Source organism: Triturus cristatus, chromosome 9, assembly GCF_964204655.1.
Source record: "Triturus cristatus chromosome 9, aTriCri1.1, whole genome shotgun sequence".
NCBI lineage: Eukaryota > Metazoa > Chordata > Amphibia > Caudata > Salamandridae > Triturus > Triturus cristatus.
The window spans coordinates 853,958,493-853,979,981 of record NC_140592.1 but is presented as its reverse complement, the minus strand read 5'-3'; the positions used below and the strand labels follow the sequence as shown (position 1 = coordinate 853,979,981).

The following is a 21,489-nucleotide window of genomic DNA, read 5'->3' as shown; positions in this document are numbered from 1 at the left end:
GAAAAGCTGTGATCACGGAACGGGCCGGGCAAACGAGGCAGAAAGCGGGCATGGCATGCTGAACGTAGGTAAGCACATCATGCCTGCAAGTAAGACACCCAAAAAAGAAGAGCACTATGAGCAGAAGCACTAAAGACACAAGCTGGGCTTGTAGAGCAGAGAAGGGCAGCAGTATAAAAAAAACAAAGTGCTCACAGATTAATGTAGGAGACCGTGTAACGCTGCCATTAAACGATCCAGTTGGGATGGGCTGGCCGAGAAGGAGACAGGGCGTTCACCAAGAAGCCCAATTTCCAATCGGAGGCCAGCGTTTAACATACATAATGACGCTGGCCAATGGGAAGGATGGGCGGGGTTTCAAGTCCCTTTCCGAAGTCTCCTTGATGACAATAGATCTCGCAGAGCAAGCAACGCATGCGCTGCAACGCTAGGTGAGACCTAAAAAGGGAGGTTTCAGCAGGAAAATTTAGCGTCAACGTTGAGTTTTGCCGCGTGTCCTGTCTCGGGCACTAGGCCTACCCAAACAAGTGAGGTACCAATTTTATATAAAGACATGTGGGAACACAATAGTAGAACATTTGTGATTACCCATTTGATTTTGCTGCATTTGTACCTTCCAAATATAGGTCAGTGTGTAAGAAAGAAGGCATTTTGAAACATACCCTCTAAATCACATGCTAGTACAAGTACCTACAAATTCAGAAAACTTACAAATAACCACTGCTCCTAAACTCCATATCTTGTGCCCATTTAAGAAATACATAGGTTTCCTTGCTACCCATTTTTCACTCTACATATTTAACAGTATGCATTGGCCTATACTTGGTACACAATCAAAAACATTGTACAGGGCAGCCCAGTTTTTGGCTCTGGGTACTTCTGGTTCTTGGAGAATCAACAATCCCTATATTTACCCACAAACAGAAGGGTCTAGTGGACGTAATGGTATATTGCTTTTGAAAATCGGCCATCGTGACAAAAAGTCACAGATGAAAGCGTTGTCACAAATGGTGTTTTTTCCTACTCATTTTCAATATTTAATACAACAGTTTTTTAAGGAAAACCTTGAGGGATCTACGCATATGACCCCTTGCTGAATTTGGAATGTTGTCTACTTTTTAGAAATGTATAGATTTCCTGGACCACCCATGAGTTTCACACTGCTTTCCATCACAAACAAAGTAGGTTGAAAGCAAAGAAAAATGCCACAACTGTGGTAAAAGCATACGTTATTTTGGTTCAGCACTGCATGTTCCCGAATGCTGGCAAGATGGTGACTTTAGGACAGCAAACAGTTTGTTGATGTCATATTTAGGAAACGAACCAGACACTTATCTAGAGAAAATGTTTCCTATTTTTCCCCAAAAAAACTCAAAATGTAGCTATATTTAGCTCATTTTCTTGGCCCCCTCAAGGGGAATCCACAAATCCTAGGTACCTTTATAATCCCCGGGATGTTTGTAAAAAATAAATAAAACGGGACGCAAATTTAGCGTGGATACCCTTATGTGGACAAAAAGTTATGGAGGCCTAAGAGTGAACTACCCCAAATAGCCAAAAAGGGGATCAGCTGGGACGAGAAAAGGCCCAGCAGTTAAGGGATTAAGCAGAAACAGCACTTAATTTACTACATGTTGTAATGCTGAATGTTGTAGCAAAAAAGTGCTTTGGGACTGTGCTATGCCTTGTTGCCTTTTACATCTTAAGGTCCCAAAAAGGATGTTTTACAGTCATATCTTAGACTTTCCTCCGTACACTTCCACTTCTGCACAGATCCCATTCTGCTACTTTGCTGTCACCTTTGAACAAGATTTATTCTTAGTCCCAGTTTGTGGTCCAAAAGGCCAAAATCACAGATTGTGAAATATATAAAATATAAAGGAGATCATCCACGATTTTCAATTCCACTAGAGGTATTGTTTATCATGAAATAAGACTTACCATTTCTGGAATAGGGTAACATTCTTTCTTTAAAAATGTAACCAACCACCTGCAGTTGGCTCTTTGTTGTTTAGGTGATTCAAACACATCAATCAAAGCCCTGTCCTGGGTTTCATGAAACGATGGGCATAGTTCAAGGCCATTTACAAAACATTCCTATCCTAACTCCTAAACTGCTACTTCAGAAAGAAAAGTCCAAGTATCTGAAATCTTGTACAGGTCTCTTCCTTATTTCTCCCCTTACCCAAAAGAAGTACAGAAAAATGGTAAAAAAAAGTTACCCACTGGTAGGACATGCACCATACGTTGCAAGTAACTGATCCTGAATTTGTAACAATGCCGGAATATCCTTCACCTCAACAAATTACTCAAAGCCCAGCTCTTTCGACAAGTTGTCAACCAACTATTAACTTCTTACACCGTGGTCTCAATATGCAATCAATTTATTCTTGTTAACCATAGCAACAATTAGAAAGGTTGCTAGAACAATAAGGGCACTGCAGTGTTCTAATCATGTTACATATCTTCCATTATGTTACTATTTGTATTGGGGAACAGCATATTAAAAGGGTTTAAGATCCTTTTTCCAAGATAAAAAAGGCTTAAATTAAGATATGGCTGGTCCCACTATAAATATGTATGGCACAAGAAAAGTGTGAATGTAGGAATGAATCCATGGAGAAAATAGACCGTATCTAGTAAAGGCCCTAATCACACATCTCAAATTCCATTCTATTTTATAAACAGCTTTGATTTAAAAATTGAAACAAATATGTGAGGGTCTGAAAGAACCTTAGAATTTGCATAAACGCTTTAGGTGAATGCAAACAGTAGGTCAAACGTATTTAGACTCATGCATGCATAGCATCAGCAGCTCAGCAATCTCAAAAAGTCTATAACCAAACGCACCCAAAATAGTGACTTCTTAAATATTAGTATTTTCAATCTGTTTTTCTTCAGGACTGGCAAAATGGCACAGCACACCATTCCAAATCAGATGTTTATAGCTACGCCTACCCTTGCTAAAGAAGTGGAGGAGGGACAGGAAGAGGAAGAAAGCAGAGGGTATTCTTGCAGTGAGGAATTGTCATTCTGTAGAAAGATTTCAGCAGAAATAGAGCTCATGTGATAGACGTGCTCAAAGTTTGCTGGAGGTGATATCAGAGCAGAGTGTCGAGAGGATGAGGGGGGAGGAAATTCATTCTGTTATTTTAACAAAACAAACAAGAAAAGGAAGAAGAAACAGATTACTTAGAAGATCACCACTTTACTGCTGTAATTATATATTTACATACATCTTCTTAAATATTTACACTCATTTAAAATAAATCAAAAAGGCAACATTCAGCTTGTTCAGGTTAGCAGTGTTCCACTGTAACACATTTCCCTAAATATTCTCATACAGCCCATTTTGTATTTACATCACAGTCCTTACAACGAAGATTCATTGTGAGTATTCAATATGCATCTTCACAAAATACATATTTTAAACATCTTTTACCAGTGGTAGGTCCATGAGAACTTGCATTCCATCCCCAGGTCCCATGTGAGCAACATGGTTGAAATTTATTGGGTTGGATATCATTTTCGATCGTTTTTCTGGGTCTCTAAGCATCTCTCTGAAATGAAAGGAACATTTGTGCTAAACATATTTGACGCTAAATCAAATACAGTCATACTCGAACACTCATGTTCGTAAAATATTCGCATCAATCTGAGATTATAGAGTATATCATTTTCTCACACAGGATGAGGAAACTCACTGCCCTTTTAGGAAAGCAACGATGAAAGAAATACAAACTGCTTCCTTGATCATTCTTTGGGTCCAGTAACAGAGGGTTTCCAATTCAATAGGATTCCCACTTTTGGCAAATAGTCTCGATATCTAAAGGAAAAGTCTTGACTCTGTCACTTGAAGGATATCTCTATTGAGTGAGATCTACATATACAAGATTTATGAAATCTGAAACATAACTATTGTAAAAGGTTAACTTTTGCAAAATCTGTTTAACTTGAAGGATAACTCTTCAGTGTGATGGCCAAACCTCTAATGTGTGCATCTTCTAAAGGGTATATTTGAAATCTAAGCCAGAGTCTTTGGGTTTAACATGTAGGCTAGCACAGTGATTTAGGAGCCTAGATATTACTTCAACTATATTCATAATCAATATCAACATTTTCAGGTTTTGGAGGGGACAAGCCCCCCCCCCACACTTAATGGATGATTTCTCAAAAATTGGAATTTCACATCAGAACCCTGCTTTAAAAATCCTGGGTATGCCTCAGTGCAACAGAGACGTAAGTGTGTATCTCACAGGGCATCCCTTGGCAGCTGCCTTTGCTATGAGCAGCAGCTACACCAGTGGCGGCTTTCGGTGTTGTTTCTGGGGGGAAAGAAAATCACCCAAGCTGGTGACACGGAGTGTCAGAACAGACAAAATCATGACAGCACACATGAATGATTGGATGCAGAAATCAATTCAGGTTCATGGCATCAGGGCCATGGAGAGGATCTTTAATAGCCAGGAACGTCTTACATCTCAGCACTTTTATCTGATATCTTGCTGCTGGGTTGACTAAATAACTGTAACAAGAAAAAAATGTTGGTTCTGACTGCTGGCATGCTATCTAAACTACGTTTGAGTAAGGGCTGCAATGTTTTTGGTTCTGGCTTGCTTGACAGGTCCTGCATTCAAACTACAGTGCTATTAATATTTACCTTGCACCTGGGCCATAACTGCTGCTAGTCTTTCTAGAGTTGTGGATTGCTATGGTTCTAAAAATGGGTTTGCGTCCTAGCTGTTTCTGATAGACCCTTCAGTTGCGTGTTTATGATATTTACTTGGGTATCTGCACGGTTTGCTTCTTCAGGCCTATTAGATAATCAGACATGACCACTGTCCACTGAGATAGGTGACTGGCAAATCCATCTGACTGGATCCTCCTATCGTAAAGGATAACAAGCAACTCTCTCCATGCTTTTTCTGGCTGGTGTCCAAATAACATCCATTTTAGGGCTTTCCTTTAAGATGTGCAGAGTTCTTACTGCTAAAAAACAGATGGAGGTTTTCCTCCATCTGGTCAACCTCTCACATTTCATGGGTCTAGGTCTCAGTCCTCCTTTTTTGGCAGAGAGAAACACCAATAAAGACACTCCAGGTCTGAGAGCTCATGTTTACGTTTAAAAAATAAATGCACTTTTGATCTTATTCGACTTTTAAAATGACAATACTCATAAAAAAAATAAACAGTTTTTTTGCACATTTCATTATTGTTATTATAACAATAGGAAACCAGTAATGCAAAGGTTAATAGATTTTGGTTCTAAACAGCTAGGACCTAATCTGTGATTTCCTCTTGCCTCTAAGGACCTGTCAGCATAGGCAATACACATGTGGTAGTAAACGTAAACAGCTATGAGTCTCGCATGATTGAAAACCTTGACACAGTCGTAAGGGAATGCTAGAAATGGAAATGCTGTGAGTTCATGTGTACATGTGTGCGTGTACGCATGCGTGTAAGATTCCCATCATCCACCCGAAGTGGTTTGCTTCATCATCTGGGAATTGGGGACTAATTTAGAGAACCATCTTCTACTTGACAAGTCGTAGATCTTGGTCTCTTTTATGTCCCAGACTGGTAAGTGGTAGTTTTGTTAGATGATGATTGGGTGTGATGGTCGCAGTGCTGGTGAAAGGTGATGGTGTATAAGTGCTGTTTAAAATATGTCTAGCAAGGCACTAAATAAACTTTATTGAGTAGCTACCTTGTTGACAAAGTCTAAAAACAGTGCTCTAACAGTTTCAAAATATAATAACTGTGTTGAAAAACGGTCTACATGTTTCTGCTAACGGATGAAAATCATCCAAGCTTTCGTCAGGACGCCTCCCCTACGAGCTCAGTCCTGACAAGAGGTACCGACGGATAGAGCGGGGCCTCCTTAAACCTGAGCAGTAGCCAGGTGAGGTGAGGCGCACACCCATCACACATGGGGTCAGTGAATGTAAACTACCTCCTACGGAGTTTCTTGGCCCTCCATTAGGGTCCAGGTTGTATACACTACTTCACTACTAATTTGCACAGTTTTTTCGCAGTAGCTTTTAGGTCCTGACGAAAGCTTGGATGATTTTCATCCGTTAGCAGAAACATGTAGACCGTTTTTCAACACAGTTATTATATTTTGAAACTGTTAGAGCACTGTTTTTAGACTTTGTCAACAAGGTAGCTACTCAATAAAGTTTATTTAGTGCCTTGCTAGACATATTTTAAACAGCACTTATACACCATCACCTTTCACCAGCACTGCGACCATCACACCCAATCATCATCTAACAAAACTACCACTTACCAGTCTGGGACATAAAAGAGACCAAGATCTACGACTTGTCAAGTAGAAGATGGTTCTCTAAATTAGTCCCCAATTCCCAGATGATGAAGCAAACCACTTCGGGTGGATGATGGGAATCTTACACGCATGCGTACACGCACACATGTACACATGAACTCACAGCATTTCCATTTCTAGCATTCCCTTACGACTGTGTCAAGGTTTTCAATCATGCGAGACTCATAGCTGTTTATGTTTACTACTTCGTGGATTTGGGGATTACAACTATTTGAGTCTTTAAACTTTATCCCTTGGACCCCCACTCTTCTTTTAGATATTATTAATATAATACACATGTGGCCCACTTCATTATGGTCTGAATTGACAGCACAACTGTTGCCAGACAATTATGTGAGAATCACCAGGTGAGGGGTTTTCGCTCCACCCACATGTTGGGAGCCAGGAGTACATGTTTGATTGGGCAGAAGTTCTGTGCTGCCACACAAAAAGTACTTGCCCTCCATACAGCTGTAATAATTTTGTTTACTTAAAAGCTGCCTGAGCTTAACCTTTTAGGAGTGCACACAAAACACTCCAATGCTGTTAAAGTGTTTTAGAAAGCAACATCATTTATGTTCTTTTTCTCTGGAAGAAGCACAGATGGAAGGAGGGCAGTCATTAACGTACATGGATTTTTAGATCTGACTTGATAGTGTAACTATCACCTGACCTTTAACCTACAACAATATAACCTACAGTTTGAGGAAGAGACTAAAATAGTGAAATACACGGGGTGAAAGAGGAGAAACTACAGGGAGAGGTGGTGAACTATGAGTGTGTGCATGTGTCTGTGAGATAAAAGGATAACAAAATACAAACTGGTGAAGGCAGAGAAATGACAGGGACATGAGGGTTGTAGAGGGTGTGTGTGTGTAAGGGAAGTGATAGATCTACAGTAAGGACAACTTGGGGTGTTAGGGTGTAAGTGTGTGTGAAAATGAGAACATTTGTGCCAATAAACAAAGCCGCATTCCTACAGTAAAAGAAGAGCCTCCCCTTCCCCGATCTACGTCCACCAGCAGAATATGGAGCAAAGTGAAGGGGCTTTGTGATGCAGGGCTCAGTTCCTGATGCTGGCAGCGCACACTCAACTTGTACTCTGCTTTCACTGGATTTACCCAGCATTAAAACTGAAAGATGGAGACGGGTTGAAGTACCCCATGGGTGCTATCTGTAGGGGAGGGCCCAGTGTTGACATTCAGAAGTTAATAATGGGTAAGGCATGGGAGTGGGTCTGCACAGTGTTTGCAGGGCTTTCTGTTTCCACAGGAGTGTCTCTGTCATAGGATGGGGAAGTGTGTGTTTGTGGTTGGGGCTGTAGGGAGCTGTAAAATGCTCTCAAGCAGCTCATTTTCTTTCAGGAGCTGCTCTTTGTAAGCCACCATATATAATTGGGGAAGGTAGGGTGGGGGACAGCAAAGCGATCAGCTGGCGCTCTGCTTCCACAGAAACAACCCAGCAGCACCATGAAGAGGGGTAGGCTGGTTACAAAGTTTCCTAGACGTCAGTTATGTGGATGAAAAGTAAGCTGAATCTAAAATAGTGAATCACACCCATGTGAACCATACTCCACCTTGAACGCAACAATATAGGTCCTAAACGTTTGTTTCCCCACTTACCATGCTACCTACAGCTGGTATTAAAGCACAAGTTACTTACCTTCGGTAACGATATATCTGCAAGAAACATTAGTTAGTTAGATTCCTTACCTTAGCATATCCCCAGGAGTCAGGCTGGATCCGGAATTTTTTTTCATCAGCAGTACCGCTGCGCGTCGCTAGGCGTGGTCTGCGGCTCGGCGTCCGGCGTCGTGATCGCCGGGATGACGTCTGAGTACTTGGACGCCGCCCTCGCACGCTGACGTCAGTTCTGTACATAGCTTTCCGCGCCAGGAACGCAGAGCCATGCAAGAAACCGACACTGGTTCCATGAAACTAGGGCCCTGTAAGGGATGACCTTAACCCTAGATATCGGTTTGCAGAACGGAGAGGATGGGTGGGGCGGTAAGGAATCTAACTAACTAATGTTTCTTACAAATATATTGTTACCGAAGGTAAGTAACTTGTGCATCTGAAAGAAACACATTAGATAGATTCCTTACCTTAGAATAGATACCCAAGCAACAACCAACCACGGTGGTGGGTCTACGAACCAAGGTCACACCAGGAAGTCCTGGAGAACGGAACGGCCAAAGAAGCATTCTTTCCGGACTTAGTTGTCCAGGCAGTAATTCTTGGAAAACGTGTGCAGCGAGGCCCACGTTGCTGCCTGACAAATGTCCTGCAGAGGGACTCCCCGTCCCAAGGCAGTAGTAGCTGCTGTGGCCCGAGTGGAATGGGCCCTCAGTCCCACAGGAGGATCCTTCTTAGCTAAGGAATAACAGATCTTAATGCACAAAACGACCCACCGAGAGATGGTTCGCTTGTGCACTGCCCGCCCACGTAGCCAACGAAGAGTTGGTTGTTCACCCGGAACTGTTTTGTGCGATCCAGATAGAAGGAGAGCGCACGTTTTGGGTCTAGACGGTGGTGCCTCTCTTCCTCTTTCGATGGATGCAGAGGCGGAAAGAAGGTGGGTAAGGTAATGGACTGCCTGATGTGAAAGGCAGTAACCACCTTAGGAAGAAAAGAAGGGCGAGTCCTCAGAACGACCTTGTCCGGATGGACAGAGAGGAAAGGAGGTTTAGAAGAAAGAGCCTGGAGCTCACACACTCTTCTGGCAGAGGTGATGGCAACCAGGAAAGCAGTCTTGAGAGTCAGAAGACGAAGAGGACAGTTATGAAGTGGCTCAAAGGGAGCACACATCAGATAAGTTAACACCAGATTCAAGTCCCACTGAGGCAATACAAAGGGAACAGGAGGGAACATGTGAGTAATGCCTTTCAAGAATCTATTGACAACAGGGGACTTGAAAAGAGAAGGCTGATCAGGAAGCCTCAAGAAGGCTGAAACAGCTGAAAGATATCCCTTGATGGTGCCCAGAGCAGAGCCCTGCTGGGCCAGGGAAAGAAGAAAGAGGAGAACCTCAGAAAGAGGGGCGGAAAGGGGATCCACAGCCTTTGCTGTGCACCATGCCACAAATTTGTTCCACCGGCAGGCGTATACCGTCTTTGTGGAGGGACACCTGGCTGCCAGAATGATATCACAGACTTCAGGAGGCAAGTCAAATGGCATCAACTGCCGCCGCTCAATCTCCACGCATGGAGGTGGAGGTTGGACAGGTTCGGGTGGAGGACCGTCCCCTGCTGCTGCGACAGAAGATCCTCCCGAAGGGGCAGACGTATCGGAGGATCAGTCAACATACTGAGTAGCTCGGGATACCAGTACCTTCGTGCCCAATCCGGAGCCACCAAGATGACTTGGGCCCGGTCGTGCCTGATCTTCTTCAGCACTCTGGGCAGAAGCGGTATAGGCGGAAAGGCGTACAACAGACCGCAACTCCACTCGTGACGAAAAGCGTCGCCGAGCGAGTGCCGCCTTGGAAATTCCAACGCGCAGAACTGCTGACATTGTGCGTTCTCTTCGGTGGCGAATAGATCTAACCAAGGCTCTCCCCACTGCTGAAAGAGACCTTGCGCCACTTCGGAGTTCAGACGCCATTCGTGATCCATCATGCACCGGCGGCTGAGTTCGTCTGCTCTGGCGTTCAGAGAGCCCGCCAGATGTTGAACCACTAGGGTGACGCCCTGGTGTTCCAGCCACGTCCAGAGGCGCAGAGCCTCCTGACAAAGGGTCCACGACCCCACCCCGCCCTGTTTGTTGCAATACCACATGGCGGTGGTGTTGTCCGTGAACACCTGCACGACACTTCCCCTGACAGAGGGAAGGAAGGCTTTCAGTGCAAGTCGGATCGCTCTCAACTCCAACAATTTGATGTGGAGGCGAGACTCCGCCGGAGACCAGAGGCCTCTGATCTTCGCCTCTCCCATATGGCCACCCCATCCCAGGAGGGACGCATCCGTCACTACGACATGCTACGGTTGGGGAAGGGAGAGGCTCTTGCCCGTGACCCAATCGCGGTCCGTGAGCCACCACTGCAACTGCTGTGCAGTGCCCTCCGAGATCAAGACATGGTCGGACAGGTTGCCGTGATGCTGGGCCCACTGAAACTTCAGGTCCCACTGCAGAGCCCGCATGCGCCGCCTGGCGTGATGCACTAGTAGGATGCAGGAGGCCATCAGCCCCAGAAGCCGCAACACTAGCCTGACCGAAACCCAGGATAGAGGCCGAAAGATGGGAATAAGGACCTGAATATCCCAGACCCGTTGTTCCGGCGGATAGACCCGGAACTGCGCCGAATCGAGAACCGCTCCGATGAAGAGGAGCTTCTGAGAGGGACTCAGGTGTGACTTCGGCACGTTGATGGAAAACCCCAGCAAATGCAGGAGATCCGCCATAGTCTGGAGGTGGGAGACGACTGCCTGGGGCGAGCCCGCCTTCAACAACCAGTCGTCGAGATAGGGGAAGACTGGAACCCCTGATCTGCGCAGATGAGCTGCGACCACCGCCATCACTTTCGTGAACACCCGAGGGGCACTGGTGAGGCCGAAGGGGAGCATGGTGAACTGTAAGTGCTCCTGGCCCACCGTGAACCGCAGGTAACGCCGGTGGGCCGGCAGGACGGGGATGTGGAAATATGCGTCCTGCAAGTCCAACGCTACCATCCAGTCTCCAGGGTCGAGGGCAGCTAGAACCTGAGCCAAAGTCAACATTTTGAACCGTTCCTTCCGGAGGAAGGCATTGACGTTCCTGAGGTCCAAGATAGGGCGAAGGCCCCCTTTGCCCTTCTTGGGAACCAGAAAGTAGTGGGAATAACAACCACGACCTACTTCTGGGCTCGGAACGCGCTCGACGGCCTCTTTGGCCAAGAGGGCCGAAACTTCTTCTCGCAGAAGATTCAAATGATCCTCCGAGATACGGTGGTGCTGCGGTGGCATGGCTGGAGGGGTCGTCTCGCAAGGGAGGGAGTAGCCCCTTCGGACGATTTGCAGCACCCACCTGTCCGAAGTGATGGTACGCCAGTGGAGCAGGTGATGGCGAACTCTGCCTCCCACTGGCGATGAATGGGCCTGAAAGCTCGGACTAGGAAGGCTTTGAGGCGGATGCTGCCGGGGTGGATGTGGACTGACCGCGTCGTCCTCCAGAACCGCCTCGGCGGAAACCACGCCCGCGTGCAGGTTGGGTCTGCAGCCGGTGGCTCTGCGGACGTGAGGAGGCGCCCCTTCCTTGGCCACGAAAGGGGCAAAAAGCGGAAGCTTGCGGCCGCGGGGCCGAAAGGCCCAAGGACGTGGCCGTAGCCCGGGAGTCCTTAAAGCGAGCCAGCGCACTGTCCGCTTTCTCACCAAAAAGGCGAGCGCCATCAAAGGGCATGTCCATGAGAGTGCTCTGGACATCCCCCGAAAAGGACGTGGACCGCAGCCAGGCGTGACGCCGAAGCGCCACCGTGGTGGAAATCGCCCTACCCAGCGAGTCCGTGGTGTCAAGTCCACACCGGATTGCATGGCGCGCCGCATCCCTCCCATCGGCCAGAGCCTGGGAAAGTCGTGTCCGGGCCTCCTCCGGGCACAGGGGCAGCACGTCCTCCACGGTATCCCACAGAGAGTGGGAGAAACGGTCCAAGAGACAGGCGGTGTTTAAAGACCGCAGGCCTTAAACTGAGGGAGGAGAACAGCTTCTTGCCAAACTGTTCCAGTCTCTTGGAATCCCGGTCCGGAGGAGCGGACGGGAAGGAGGTTTGGGAGGTAGAGGCCTGGATAACCAGGCTCTCGGGGGTGGGGTGTTGCGACAGAAAACTGGGGTCGCCCGGAGCAGGGCGGTGGCGCCTGGCGACGTTTCTATCCACAGGAGGGACGGTGGAGGGCTTGGACCAGGTGCCCTGTAGAACGTCAGTGAGGGCCTCATTGAATGGCAGCAGAGGCTCAGTGGAGCTTGCTGCAGACTGAAGCACCTCAGTGAGGATGTTAGTCCTCACAGCCACGGCAGGCAGCTCAAGCCCGCGGGCTGCGGCCGCCTTGCGCAGCACCACGGAAAAAGCAGCACCCTCCTTCAAAGCCACAGTCGGAGGAGAGATGAATCCAGTGTCCGGTGAGGTATCCAGACCACTGCCCTCCCCCAGTTCATCTGCCCAGTCCTGTGACAGTTGAGCCTGAACGGCCATAGGGTCATCAGACCCCTCCCAGTCGCCCCCGTCATCCGATTCCTGGTAAACAGGTGGAATGATCGGAGCCGGACGATAGACATAGTGAGTCTCGAGCGGCGTCGGATGCGGCGTCGGTGGGCGCCACATCGGCGTCGGGTCCGGACAGGGGCTGAACCGGGGAACGACGTCGACCGGAGTCGGCGTCGGGGGTGGAACCGGAGTCGGCGCCGGCGGAGGAGGCGTGACGAGGTCGACCGGCGTCGACGGGGGCCCAGGCATGGGCCCCTCGGGGACCTGCGGCGCCGGGGCCGGAGCCGCCGGCGCGCAAGGTCGCCCAGTCGAGTCCGCGGGGCCCGAAGGCGCGCCAGCGGGCGTCGACGGCGGAGGCAGTTTCCTCATGGCCGAGAGGAAGGCACCGATCTCCGCCGGCGTCGCGTCAGTCCCAGGGACCGGCGGGTATGGGGACGTGCGCGGCGCCTGCGGCTCCTGCGGAGCCGCGGGGGTGGAACCACCCTGACCCTCGGCTGAGTCGTGCGACCGGCGAGGGGAGTCCGAAGAGCGGTGTCGCCTCTTGGACTTCTTAGATCGCTTGGACTTACCCGAAGACTTCGAGCCAGACGAGCGATGACGTCTGTCGCGGCTCCGCGACCGATCCTTGGACCTCCTCCTGGACCGGGATCGAGAAGGGCGCGGAGCCGAGTGTCGGAGCTCGAGAAGCTTACGGGACCGCTCCCACCTAGCTTTCGAGGTCAGGGCCTTGCAGTCGGAGCACGAGTCCGCGTCGTGGTCGAGGCCCAAACAGTAGAGGCACCGGCGGTGGTGATCGGTCACCGACATCAGTCGGTGGCAATCGTCGCAAGCCTTGAACCCAGGCATCCTACCGGCACCAGATGTCGATTGACAAAGATCAAAAGGGATCAAAATATTTAGTCAAAAAAGACTAAAAGGGGTAGCTCTCCCGGATCGGCGCTTACTGGCGCGGAAAAAAAAAAAGAACTGACGTCAGCGCACGAGGGCGGCGTCTAAGTACTCCGACGACGTCATTACGGCGCACAACGCCAACGACGGACGCGGAGCCGCAGACGACGCCTAGCGACGCGCAAGGGGTATTGCTGACGAAAAATCTTCCGGATCCAGTCTGACGCCTGGGGATATTCTAAGGTGAGGAATCTAACTAACGTGTTTCTTTCAGATATGAATGTGTTCTTATGTAACGTAACTGGTGCTCATGTAAAGCGCTCTGATACCTTTGGGTCAAGTTCACGCTATATAAAACTCTGAAAAAAAACTAATTTGATTTTGACCTTTATGTCCATCCCCTTGCTTTCCCTTTCAGGTTGTAATTATTCTTCACCTTGTCCCAACATTTCCACATACGATGAATCGGGTACCTAACTGTTCTGCTCGAGGCCCAGGCCAGATGGTGAGCAAGGATACTGCTGGACAGAATCTCTATGCTCCAAACACTAATCAACAAAACATCCTTCAGTCATGGTCTTTAAATCTCTCCACACCAAGTCATGGTCTTTAAATCTCTCCACACCCTTTGATGCTTGAGGCTGGGTGCGGGGACTTTAACTGTAAAGCTGATACCACCCTAGATAGATCCCACTCGCCGCTATCTCCTTCCCAGACTCATGCTGCAGCTAAATCATTCCAGGGGTGGAAACGGGAGCAGGGACTGGTGGATGTCAGGAGAGAGCATTACCCTCAGCTCAGGGAACATTCTTATTACTCGGAAAGCATGACCTTTTTGTACGGTTGGATCATTACTTTGAAATGGCTTATTATGTAGCAGAGTGCTCCACTCCCAGCACCTTGCTAGAACACATTCAGACCACAATCCATTCTTATTGATCCTGCACTGGAGCCCCCAGACCACCAATCCCATCTTGGAAATTAAATACGGATACTCTGAAGGACTCAATCTTCCGTAGCAACTGCTATTTGTGATTATCTTTTGGAGAATGAAGGTACTGCTTCCTCTGCCCTGTCTGAGTGGGAGGCACTCAAGTTGGAGGACCAAAAACCATGCATGGCAATGTTGACAGGGATCCACAAGCAACTGCAGCAGGAAAAACGGCTCAACGTGCTAGACAATGCAGGGCCTCATAACTCCGCTGCGCATCAACAGGTACCAATTGCAAGGGAGAAGTTGCTTGAGTTACTGAAGATGGAGTGGTATGATTATCGCCAGTACAAAACCAAAGCACAAAGCGAGGAGGCCAAGACCAGTCGCCTGCTTGCTTGACTCGCTAACCCCTTTATATCCCAAACACAGGTTAACTCTGGGGACGTAGGGTATACATCAGACAGACACCAATACCCACCTTTACAAAGCCCTACCAAGTTGTGATCCCATAGCTTTGCATTCCTAAGTTCTAAATGCCTGGACTCGCAGAGTGGGACTGGAGATTGCCACCATTTTGTGTGGAGACATTCAGATGCAGGTCAGAGAGGCCCATCAAATCTCTGGCCCGGGGGAAAGTATCCGGGGCTGACGGCTTGCCAATTGAAATCTATTCCGTATGTGCAGATGTCTTAGCTCCCAGAATAACCAAAATCAAGAATACTACAAAGGATATGGGTGCCCCTCCTCCCTCCCTGCTGGAGACTCTGCTTGCCCCGCAGTAAAGAAAAGTACCTGACTTTCTCCTTTAGACTGCTCTCAATCTTGAACGTGGATTATGAAATCCTCAGCAAAATAAGGGTCACTATACTATTATCCCAGTTACAGGATCTAATACAGCTGGATCAATCTAGGTTTGTCACAACCTGTAGCACAGCCCCCAATAATAGGCAACTTATACACATATTGCACTCCCCTCTATCGTCTTACCGCAAGGCACTTGTGCTGAAGTTGCCTACAATACCACCAGGTAGGACGGTATGAAGCGTTGGGTAGGGAATGCATCCATGAATCTTGGGAGTTACCGTACAGATTTAGCTGCAGGAATAGTGACACAGAAGTCTTTCTCAGTGGCTCAGACTGTGATAACTCGCCTTCGGAGGGTTCCAGCAACTCTCCGACACACCCAGCGCCAGGGAACTTGGTTGCTAACTCTGTGTACAGGACCTTAGCCCTTTGTGCTGCACGGAGGAGGTCGTGTTAGCTACATGAAGACTTTAGGCTACCAACTAGCCCCAGCAGACTTCTTCAGTTGTAGTGTCCCTGTGCTGTGAACAGGAGGCCAGTCGGCTGGCCCTGGAGTTCTCTTGGCTTGCCCGGGCTCTGCATACAGCTTCCCCTTGAGCAGGACATGGCAGGCACAGTCCCTCTCTTCAATAGCCATCAGGTGCAGTCTTCAAAGGTGCAGTCTCTCTTCGCTGGTTCTTTGGTGCAGCAGGGCAATCCTTCTTCAGTCCTTATTCCAAGTCGGTTGAGATCTAAGGTCTTGGTGTGGGGGTTGCCCATCTTATGCTTTGAAGCTGGACTACCAGGTTCCCTCCCACCAAGTGTTAACGTCCTGTGGAGTGGGTCATCTGGCTATCCTAGGATGAACCATTCAACCCACTCCCAAGATGGTGAGACCCCTCTCGCGATAGTCAGATCTCTGCAGCTCAATAGACCCGGCATAGATGTGGTCTTCCGCATGATCACCATTTAACATGCACAATGTAGTGACACCTCGGTAGGCTACAGGCAAGACCAGTTGCCTGCTGGAAATTTATTTTAGGATCTATCTTAATAAGAATAATTGTCATTCTACTGACACCACTTGGTATGAGTATATGTATCTCCTTGCCCCAATAGCCTTAGCCTGTAGATCCTAGTCAGGGCCACCTCAACTTTCTATTCTCGCAGCAGCAAAGGATCCAGGGTGTTGCAAGCACCAGGCTGGATCTACAGGTTAGACCTTCAGCCAAAATTTCCCCATCCACTCCAAGTGGTGCCTAGTCCTTCTTCTGCCCTCAGTGGTCCAACAGGCATAACTCCTCAAGCTCCTCAGCTTGAACTTGATGAGGCCCAGGCACCACTGCTTTCCTCTCCAGGGGGGTCCGACCCTACCCTCGGCTCCAGATACAGCCAAGTCACCCTTTAGCGCTCAATTTTCAGGCCATGCTTCGAGGGGTAGGGGATCACTTAACCATATCTGAGAGGGTCAGCACTGCAAAAGCGCTCAACTCCCATACAGCTGCAAAACTGCCACAGCAAAGAGCAGCTGAATGTTCCCTGTGCTCAGTCTGCTCCATGACTTGCTGTCATAATAAGTTCCGGTCCGTCAATCGCGAAGGGGGCATTGATTGTGCCAGTAACCTTGTGTTTTGGAAAGGGGGGGATGCAGGCACCATCAATACTTTTCAGGGGAGTAACATTCGGTGGTTCAGCAAAGTTTCAGAAGTGATTTTGGTCCCCCCTCAAAATACAGAGAAACAGTTTAAACTGCAACTCCCAATGAAAACGGGTAACAGCTTGTTTAACCCTTGGTTCAAAGGAGAGTGCAGCATACTTTGGCTCACTTAGAGTTAAAACCAACCAACAATCCAGGGAGAATGTGAAGCTTGGTTATCAATCCAGGTTGGATATTCTGCCTAGAGAAGTACTCTAAAAGGTAAGTAACTTTCTTGTCTACAGCAGGTTATCCTCCCAAATTCCTAATTGCGCTATAGATTCCCAAGTTGTGTCTATATCCTTGAGGGAGAGAGATCGTAGGGGTCCAGCCTAACAGATGTGCTAAGGAATGCCTGATCCATGCGATTGGTGGTCTTTGCATTAATCAAAACAATAATGTGTGTTGGTCCTTGTTCCTTCTGGAGGGTCACTCCAGATTTTTGCCTTCCTTTTCTAAACCGGTTTTTGTTGCCTTTCAGGACTCCGTGAACTTTACTCCTGCTAATCAGTTGCAAAAGTGGGTGTGCTCTTCCTTGAAAACAAGGTAACATTGGCCTACACCCGATTGGTGCTTTTAATTTACTTGTAAGTCCCTAGTAAACAGTACTACATGTACCCACTCTCTGTAAATTAAATGCTACTATAATGGGCTACAACACTCATTGGGCCACACTCTAAAGTAACCTTTTAAAACATTTCTCAAGCCTGTCACTGAAGCCTGCAGTGCAGTTTTAAACTGCCTTTTCAACCTTGCAAATTTTTCAGGTTTAAACCTTCCTTTGTAACAAGTCGCCTCTAAGGTTAGCCCTAACGGCTCACACTGCAGCAGGCATGGTATTAAAAAATTAGGATAAGTGTACATAAGTTTCAAATGTCTTGACAATCATTTTTCACTGTTGTAAGGCTAATGCTGGGTTACCTTATCATAGTTAGGTGATAATTTCAGTTTGGGACCTCTTTAATGGTAAAGTCGGATTTTAAGTTTCTTTCTAAAACTGCCACTTTTAGAAAGTATACAAAAAAAAATCATGAATCGAATGCTTGAATTCAACCCAGCCACTGGTAATTACTCTGGGCTGCATCCCAGACCATCGTTATTTTGCACACCATGCCACCTCAGTTTGGTACCAGCCATATGCAAATCAATCTTGACCGAACTGCGTAGTCAGGTCCTCCCCGAACCAGAGCACGAGAAACCCAGGAGCGGTTTCGCCATAATTAGGGCTCATCAGCCAGGTATAGCTTAGTTCCAGTGTGCACTGGATCCACATCTGGGCATACCCGTCCCACATAGGGTGACACACTAAAATATACAAAAAAAAAAAAAGGATGGATGGATGGATTTACAAGGATACTGCAAGGGCATTCCCTGGGGATGTATAATTTCAATACCTAGATGCCTAGGATTTACATTTTTGGTTTTATAGTGGTGAACAGGCCTTTTGCTGGTTCTCCATGGTGTTGAAAATCCAGTGTACTACATAGCAGTGCAGTTTCTTATTTATGTTCTCCTGCAAACAGCTATACAGTATGAGGTGTCTATTTATGCACTGCCAGAAGATTTTGAACTGCCAATTTAATTTTTGTAATTAATCACAATGCAAAAGCAGTTGCTCCTCTCAGAACAATACCACTAATCTTTTCCTTGCTTCATGTGATAAATGATGTAGGTTGTGTTGTCCTACAGTTAAAGAATGCCCCATTCAATCCCTCGCTACCAACAAGAGCCAGGGGAATACTTGGAGAACTAACACTACTGTTCTCAATTGTAACACATTAATGTAGTAGAATGATTTTTGATGAGGAAAGCAACATTGGGAAGGAAGGACAGATCTTCCAGACTCCTCAACGCTAGAAGATAGGTTTTTAGCCGACTACCTACAAAGGAAGGCCATATCCCTAACGTATCGCAAGATATTATACAACTCATCTGACATTTTGGAGAAACTACAGGATAAATGGATGGAAGACCTGGGGCAATTGGGTGACGAGTGGCTAGAGGCCCAGGTGTCTCTCAGGCAACTGGCTATAAGGTCCTGTTATAGGTTAGTCCAGTTGAAAATACTACATAGGACATACTATACAAGCGTAACATTGGTTAAGATGGGCAGACTGGAATTTACGCAATGTCCCAGGGGTTTAGGCCATGTGGGCAAGTTTTTACACATATGGTGGGATTGCTCGGTGATTCAAGACTACTGGAGTGCGGTCATATCCTGTATGAGGACTCTAGGTAGGAAAAATGTAGAAGCCTCGCGTCCAAGGCGTCTACTGAATATTTGGGAAACAACTGACTTAATGGCCGAGGAGCGATTGTGGGTCACACTAGGCCTCATGGTTGCTAAGCGTAACATAGCTGGAAAACAGATATGGATTGGTGCATGGAGAGGGTGGTATATGAGGGTAGAGGTTGCCCACATAAATGGACGAAGATTTGGGGGCACTGTAACAAGAGTAGGGGAATGCTCTATTTACCTGTGAATAGGATTCCCCAGATGGGGGAGGATTAAGGGTGAAAGTGATATAGTTATGCAACGGAGTCCTAAGTGTAGGGAGAGAAAGAAGTTGAATGACGATTTAAAATGAATGTCCTGACATTTGTAATGCCATTTATTCTGAGATGTGTTGCCCAATGTGCTGAATACCATTGTCAAGTGTTTCTAATTGCAATAAAAAGATCTCCCCAAATAAAAACACATTGCGCAGGAAGATTGTACAAATATGCACCTTGCCCATACTCCTTCACCTCTTCTTTCTGGTGACCTGGAGGCTCCAGGAGGAGAGTTTGCATTCCTTTGTCTTCTCTAACCACCACATTAGTGACTGAGAGACCTGGCTGGGCCCACTGTGATTGAAGCACTACTGCAATGGTCTCACTCAGAGGCGACTGTGAGGAATCAGCAAGACAACATGAGGCCTAGAAAAGATGCCTCATGTCACTTAAGGCAGCTCCTAAAGCAAAGGATGTCAAATTAAATAATTTTCTGAAAAAAATGTCATCTCTCTGAACAATGGAACAAATTCATTAGCTGTGCAAAAGGGATCACAGCCACAAAGAGACACTCTGTCAGTGGAAGAGATCTGAAGTTGTCAGAATAATTAGCCACACATTTATATTTTACATATCGTTTATCAGTCAGTCAGCTGGATAGGTATAGGTAAGACGATCATGGCATCCGAGATAGGCTGCAGCCATGGCCAGGCATTTGATGGGCACAAGGGTGAGTCTGATGCACCGATTCAACAAAATAGCAGTTTTTAGGGTGAACAGAGAAATTCAAATGCCTTTGTTGATAAATAGGTTATTGACTGCATGGTCACCATTTAGACTTTTTCTTAGCCAATATACCTTTTTAATTGTCAAGATCTAACACATGCAAATTTTGGCCCATATCTAGCATAAAAACAAGGAAATAACCTTGCTCCATCTTTCACAGGAATCTCCTCTATAACTCCTTTAAACAGCCCGATTTATGCCTTCTTTAATAGTAGAAAAAGAAAGAGGTGTGGAAGATGTCCTAGTCTGATTGATCAAATTTAGTAGAACTCGACACTGTAGCAAAAACCCACAATTTCCAGTACCCACGCATCTGATGTAATATCCTTGGCCTCGGGACACCGACTTCTACCTATGAGTGGTTGATGATGTTGTGCTGAAGGGAGTTATTGCTTGAGGTTCTCAGGCTTTATAACAAAGAAGGATAGGTGCAGGACCACTCCAATCTGTCACCTTCACCTCCTCTATCAAACAAAAATTGAGAAAGGCATCGACTATCCTCGAGCAGCTTTCCATGGTGCGCTAGTCACTTTATTTCACTCCAACGATAATGAGACAAAACTGGTGGTTTTCTTTGCTATACAGACCCACTAAATCAACTGTTTTAATTTCGTTCTTCATCTTTTGATCTTTTGTCCACATGAATGCCAAAAAAAGATGATACATTGAAAGGTAAATTACTAATTCTTACTTGCGCATCCAGCTCACTCCTTGCAGAAGATCATTGCTGCAAAGCATACCATAAGCAACCTCACTGGCTGCAAGATCAGACAACTCAACTTACACTTGAATAAGCTCATTGCAAGCTTTATTTATTAGGGCCAATCCCTAAATTAGTTTGGCCTCTGGAAAGCAATCAAGGAAAGTTTCCTTTTTGTTTCACCGACTGCAAGTCAAGCCTGCTCGCAAAAAAGTAGCATTTGCCAAGTGTTTTTCCAAATTAACAATAATCCCCCCTCCTGCAATAAAAACAAAAAACACCAGGGCCCCAGAAAAGCAAACATATTTTCTCACGATTATTCTATAAAACTGGCAGCTCTGAACATATTTAGCAATTCAAACATTGTAGATATGATCAATTATCCATTAACAAAAATTAAAATACATGATTTAGAACATGCTAATGGCTTCCTGGGCACCCTAAAATTTGAAGAATACCCACAGTGTGAGCCTTATCAGTGGGGAGATATCTTGTGGGTTATTTGGAGCAATCATCCCCCTCACATACACTTACACATGTACTTTCTTCCAGTCAGAACACGAGTGAAAACGAATAGTTTATTTTCTGTAGGTGTAGTTTTGCAGCTTGAAGACTTTTCTGGATTCACATGCTGTGCATTATTCTGCAATCTAGTGGTTGGGTGCAGAATTCTCCACTTTTTTTTGTAGTCCTTCGATCTTTTGTTGTTGGGT

At 46.7% G+C, this 21,489-nt stretch overlaps 1 protein-coding gene across 2 annotated transcripts in view; it reads right to left on the bottom strand.

Moving 5' to 3' along the window:
* The window catches only part of CDC42BPB (CDC42 binding protein kinase beta), a 1,057,701-nt gene that overhangs the window by 63,090 nt on the left and 973,122 nt on the right, over positions 1-21,489 (bottom strand). Inside the window, exons 34-35 of one of the 2 annotated variants that reach the window (XM_085626326.1) lie at positions 3,443-3,560; positions 2,959-3,144 (exon numbers count right to left, since the gene is read on the bottom strand). In XM_085626326.1, coding sequence (XP_085482452.1) covers positions 2,959-3,144; positions 3,443-3,560 — 304 coding nt within the window. The remainder of the gene's footprint in view (positions 1-2,958; positions 3,145-3,442; positions 3,561-21,489) is intronic. The other variant, XM_085626327.1, reaches the window with a different exon arrangement.